Below are 6,039 nucleotides of genomic sequence, written 5' to 3' on the forward strand. Positions count from 1 at the left end.
ATACACTGCCAGTCAAATGTGTTTGAAAACACATTATTTATTTTTACTTTTTTGGTGGAGTATCTCTGTAAATTAATTGTAAATACTTTTAAACTACAAAATATGATTTTGATCTAACTAAAAATGGGCAGGATTTCAATCACTTAGACATCTTTAATTAACAAAATACAGTTGTATTTGACATGCAGCTGACGCTAAGCCTACGATTTAGGTCTTTTGGTCGAGTCTTAAGAATGGTTTGGAATGGCGGAAAAGGTTTTGCAGAGCCAGTATTTTATTATATTAATCGATAAAACAAACTCTACCTGTGTCATTTTGAACAATTTGCAATAAAATAAACATGTTTTAGTTCATGTGTATCTAACTCTAACTATATTTTCTAATTTAGAGGGTTTGTAATGAAATCACAACTACATTATGTAAGATTTACCCCAAAATGTTAAAATATAGGAGCACAAAAACATTTCACAATGTTGACACACTGTTTTGACTCTATGGTGTTTATAAGGCAGTGGAAGGAGTAATAAAGATTATATTTTACAACAATAATGACAATTTATATTTAAAAGTTGGCAACCAGTAATAAGCATTCTGCGTAATGACATGTACATTTTGAAAATTTCGTTGATAAAAGTATTAAAGAAAAGGATGTTTGTGTACTTATTATATTTATTGTGGGTTAAACATTTTTGTTAATGGTGTCATCATTTGTTTTTTATTCATTGTTTCAGAATTTGTTGTAATTTTTTGAATACAACCAATAAATCAATCTGTGTACTCTCACTTTTTTTTACTGAAAACTGCAGCCGTGCTCTCGTCCTTTGTGCAAAAAGAAAAACCACCGGCATTATCAGACAAAAATATAAAGACTGTGTTGAAAGATTTGGCAATGTCTCCATTGTAGTGAAATATTACAACAAGCACATGAGAAAATCTGAAATTAAGACACATCCTGTGAGGAAAAATGTGGCAGCAAGTGTGTTTTTCCTGAAAAGAGATTTTTGTAGATGCTGCCTCCAGGCCAGGTCTTATCTGCTTCAGCGGGGAGGATGTGGTCAGCGCTGGGAGGCTTTGTTAGTGGGTTGACTGGTGCTGGTGTTGGGGCTTTGTGGGATGATGGTCATTGTTCCTGTGAGCCTGGGGTAGAAAACGTCTGGTGTTATGAAGAAAGCGGTGGGGGGTATAATAAGAGTCCGGGTACTTGAGCGTCTCAAAGTCAGTTTTGTGAAATTCTCCCAAACTGCAAGGACTGTACTGCTTTAGAATCGACCTCACCGGTGATGGTAAAGAGCTGACTCATTGCAAGGATGACTTTAGAATTTCCTGAAATAATACCTTCAAGGGAAAAGCATTTAAAAACATGCAGTATTCAAAGCTGATTTTGAATTATTTATCTTTACCAGAATTCTTTCCAGGAGACTCAGTCTGACTTGGAGGTGATCTTAGAGTTCTTAGAGGAGTACTACAAACAAAACACTGGAGAAAATGGTAAGAGGAAAGCCAGGGAAATTTACTAATAATACTTAAAGGCTTATTTGATTGTAGTCTTTGAGCAACATTTTGCTTTTCACAGCGGACAAGGTGTACTGGACTGCAGATGAAGAATCATGTGAGCAGTGCTGGACGTGCTACAAGCCACCTGTAAGCATTTAAATGTTTTAGTCCCTTTTTTTCCCACACAAGATACAACACATGTAGTAAAACGTGTACCTCGCATTTAAAGCTGTTCAGTATTATGCATTATGTTAATTCTTCCATTGTCTCCATCATTTCCTTCATCAAAAGAACATCAAACCTGCACTTCAGCCTTTGCTGGCACACGATGCCCCGCCAGCACTCAGCCAAAACACGACAGAGCGTGGGTCACTGCCAAACTTTGCATCAACAAGACAACCAACCAAACACACGGCGACAGCAGCGGGGAGTGGTGAGTTCTCCTTTTTTTGGTCACTAGATACTGTTATTGCCCCGCTTGTTGGTAGCCTGAGGGAAACAAAACCAAGAGAGCAAATAAGAGACCTTCCCTTTACCGTAAAAAACAATGGAGCTGTGCATGGCTTTGCTCAATAGCTGTTTTTACATATCTATCAGATAACCGCAGTGTTTACAGCTTCACCCTCTCCACTAAATGGCATCCCATCAGTGATGAGATTTTCTGGGAATTGTTGTATTTAAGGAAATGATTAACTGTAACCAGCATGAACTGTTTTAGTGTGGCACAGCTGCCGTTATATTCCCTAAATCCTCTTTTAAATCCCTGTAAAGTCCTCATCGTGCCACTCACTGTATGCTCAATGGTTGCAGGTAGAAAGGTGCGACTTTTTCACTTTCTGTTTGAGATGTTGGAGGATCCAAACATGGCCCACTGTGTCTCCTGGGTGCCAGCAGCCGCCGGCGTTTTCCGCTTTTCCTCCACAAATAAGGACCAGGTGGCAGCACTGTGGGGGCAGAGGAAGGGCAACAAGAGGCCCATGACTTACCAGAAGATGTCCCGCGCACTCCGGAACTACGCAAGGTCCGGAGAGATCTTCAAGGTGAAGAAGAAGCTCACCTACCAGTTCAGCCGAGACACCCTGATGTTACTGCAGAAGTGTCAAGGAGATTTGTAATGTAGATTTTCTGTTGCTCATATCATCTCATATAACACTCAAACTTTGCTCTTTTCCCATTTCTTTTTAAATCTAGAGGGTTTAACTTCCGACATTTGTCCATTAGTAGTGTGATAAATCAGTTTTCCTGAAGTTCGTACATGCGTTGAGTTTGTGGTGTAAATAATAAAAAAGAAATAAAGACAAAACATTTTACATTTTATTGTATTTGTGTTTCATTTCAGAATCAAAATCAGAATCAGAAGTACTTTATTGTTCCCTGGGTGGAAATTACACAATTTTATTTTTTATTTAACACAATGCACAGAACATATATTGCACCAGATTTAGCTGACTGCTAACAACTCAAAGGTTGACGAAGTAAAAGATCAATAATACAATTAGAAAAAAACACTAGTTCCCAACTAGGGAGTATACTATCAGTAATCTAAACATGATCAAAAAACAACACACACGTCGTATTAATGCTGGCCAAAATAACCAGCTTATCTCAGTGGCTTCAGATGTGAGTGTCCATCAGCCATATTAAAATTAGTGAATTAAATTTGTGCTTAAGGTTTAAAACATTTAATATCTAACCCCTGAAGTCCCTTCAAATATGAGAAAAGGGGGAGCCAGGAGTACATGATTTGGTTGCGATGGGGTTTTTGAATAAAAGTGAGGTAAGTAAATCTCCTCTCTACACAAACTGAAATCTGATTTATAGAAGCAGCTACACTGCAGTTTGTGAGTGTTTGGACAAGGACAAATTTACTGTTGGCTTTGCCAATAAAAGACAATAACTAAAGAGTAAAAAAGTTGAATTTCATCCATATTTAGTGATTACTGTAGGAATAAGATCAGTTTTCTTCTAGTAATTTCCTAAAAAATTATTTTTGTTTGCTGGAGGAACCATGTAGTTTGGTACTAATTTGGTAACTAACTAAAAAAAAGTGACAAAGTTTTGAGATTGTTGTTTCAGTTAGTTAAGTAAAGCTTTCCATTGAGTCCCTGAACATTTGTACTATAACTGCAGGGATATTGTCTTACCCCTGAGAGAAAACAGCCATGCAGCACCCTGATGTGTCTCTCGGCCTGTTGACAAGTGCGTGTGTTGGGTGTGCATGTGTTTTTCTTTATGTAATAGTTTCTGGTGGCTGTTGGGAACCAGAGGGTGTCAGTGTAGTCCATCTCAAAGCCACCAGCTGCTTCTTTTTTCCTTTCCTGTGTGGTGTGACCTCATGGCTAAATCGCCTCAGTGATGTGAACTCTCGGCCGTCCCGGGCAATACCAAATGGTTTTGTGCTCTTTGTAGAGGACCCACATGATACTTCCCTAAGCCCAGTATTTACTGCTGGAGCCCACTCCAGGTTATAAATGGGCTAACTGAGCTATGAGTGTCTGATACCAAGAAAGGCCACATACTTTGAGAACTGAATTACCAAAACAGTCATTTAAGGAAAGAGTATGGTCTTAATCAAAAGCTTCCACATCACATGATATGTGTTGCCTTGTGGTATAGATCCTGTTTCATAGTGACAGTGACTCATTTCGAGGATCTTTCCGAATACTATGAGTGTCTGAGCAATGATGGTACATTTCTGACAGGCGATATAAGCCGCATTCCTGCGCACAGACGGTGTCCAAGGCCCAAAAATAGAGCTGTGCTTTGCCTTGACTGTCCTGTTGTGTTGTCTGAGGAATTAATTGTGCATAAGTGCATTAAGTGCACTCTCATGTTGAGATCATTAACATGCTCAAGTGGTTGTGATGTTGTTAGATTCTCTGCAGGAGTTTTGTACTATAGACGCTTCAATGTGTTTATTAGTTAAAAAAAATACCAGGCTTGTTGTTGCTCGCAAATCCAGCAGCTTTCAGCCTCCTGGTTTAATCTTTGCGATCTTATCACAGACATCACCTGATTTATCACTTATCTTTGACATGCTAAAAAGATGAAAGCAGCTACATCAACGACATAATTCACAATGAAACCCTCTTTTCATGTCAGATACACATGTCAAATGTCAAGGTTTATGACAGCTTTCTAAGTATAGGCTATATAACCACCGCCCAGGCATCTCCCCAGTATTTATTTGCCAGGTTGGAAAGCCAGCTGTTCTTGGACAGCATTCCCCCTGGATTAAACCGATATCTGGCATCTGGCATCAAGTCGATGCATGTCATCTCAAACCTTTCTTTTATAATATCCACAGATTCTCTGAATATGTAGTATATCATCTGGGATTGTCAGAGAGTATTACATCAGCCTTAAACCTCTGACAATGACGACACCTCTCCCTTTTATAACCCACCTCCAGATTTTACTCCTCCGTCTCCACCTACTTCTGTAGTACATTAAGGGAACTCATCTCTGACGCCACCTCACAGCCCTCATCCTGATACTGAGGGGGAAATTGATAATTGTCATGTTTATATGGTAAATATGAAGCTACAGCCAGCATGGGTTATCTTAGCTTAGCATAAAGACTGGAAACAGGGGGAGACAGCTAGCCTGTCTATCAAACAGTAACAAAATCCCTCTACCAGCACCGCTAAAGGTCACCAATTTACACATTAATATCTCGTTTGTTTAATCTATACAACAACTGTAGTGTAAAAATGATACGTTGTGGTTATGTGCCGGACTATTTCTTGGCCAGGAGCAGTGGCGACATTTTTACACTTACGTTGTCCTATGAATTAAACAAACGAAATATAAGAAGTTAATTAGTGAGCTTTAGAGGTGCTGGTAGGCAGATTTTGTTACCCTTGGACTGAGCTAGCTGTTCCCCCCTGCTTCTGGTCTTTGTGCTAAGCTAATATAATTCTAATGGACAGATATGAGAGCAGTATCAATCCTACCTAACTAAAGTGAAATGTTGACATCTTGTGCAATTGGTGCAAAAACTAAAATACATCGTATTGCTCCAACTATGAAACTAATATATTGGTCTGAGCCAATAAAGAAATGCAAAATTTCTTAAGCCAAAGTCTAGTAAATGTAATGTAATTTCAGTGCACAATGCAGCATAAAAAACATAAACTTCACATTTACTTGCTGTCGCTTCTCATCTAAAGAGCTGGCAAAGCAGTCAGTGGGTAGGGGACAGTGATGCAACAGTAGGTGTAGGACAGCGCCATCCACTACAGAGAGGAGGAGCATGCCACCTCTCTATATAAGGCCTGAAGCCTGTCCCTCCTGGATCTGTCACTGGTCCTCCTCTCCTCCCCCACTGAGATTTCCAAACTGCATCCCTGTGCCCTCCTCATCTCCCATCACTCTGGTCCGAGGGGTCCCAGAGGTTTTTGTTCTTCTACTGTCCTATCATCATCTCTCTCCCTCCTGGGCTAGCAAGCCTCACCTGGCCTCCTGTAGAGTCACGTTACTCTGAAGGCACCTTACCTACCTACCTGCACCTTTTGACTCCTTGACGCTTTTTTTCTTGGGACG

At 39.8% G+C, this 6,039-nt stretch overlaps 1 protein-coding gene across 1 annotated transcript; it reads left to right on the forward strand.

The window, feature by feature from the left end:
- Positions 1 to 1,116: 1,116 nt before the first annotated feature.
- spi2 (Spi-2 proto-oncogene) lies at positions 1,117 to 2,609 on the forward strand. The gene is made up of 3 exons (XM_070929353.1): positions 1,117 to 1,131; positions 1,404 to 1,488; positions 2,305 to 2,609. Exons 1-3 carry the CDS (start codon positions 1,117 to 1,119, stop codon positions 2,607 to 2,609), a joined length of 405 nt encoding a protein of 134 aa, XP_070785454.1.
- Positions 2,610 to 6,039: the final 3,430 nt, after the last annotated feature.

The sequence above is a fragment of the Enoplosus armatus genome, chromosome 22 (assembly GCF_043641665.1).
Source record: "Enoplosus armatus isolate fEnoArm2 chromosome 22, fEnoArm2.hap1, whole genome shotgun sequence".
NCBI classification, from domain to species: domain Eukaryota; kingdom Metazoa; phylum Chordata; class Actinopteri; order Centrarchiformes; family Enoplosidae; genus Enoplosus; species Enoplosus armatus.

Coding starts and splice junctions, on each gene's coding strand:
- spi2 (XM_070929353.1), top strand. Junction 1,489..2,304: donor ACAAAACACTGGAGAAAATG/GTAAGAGGAAAG, acceptor CAATGGTTGCAG/GTAGAAAGGTGCGACTTTTT.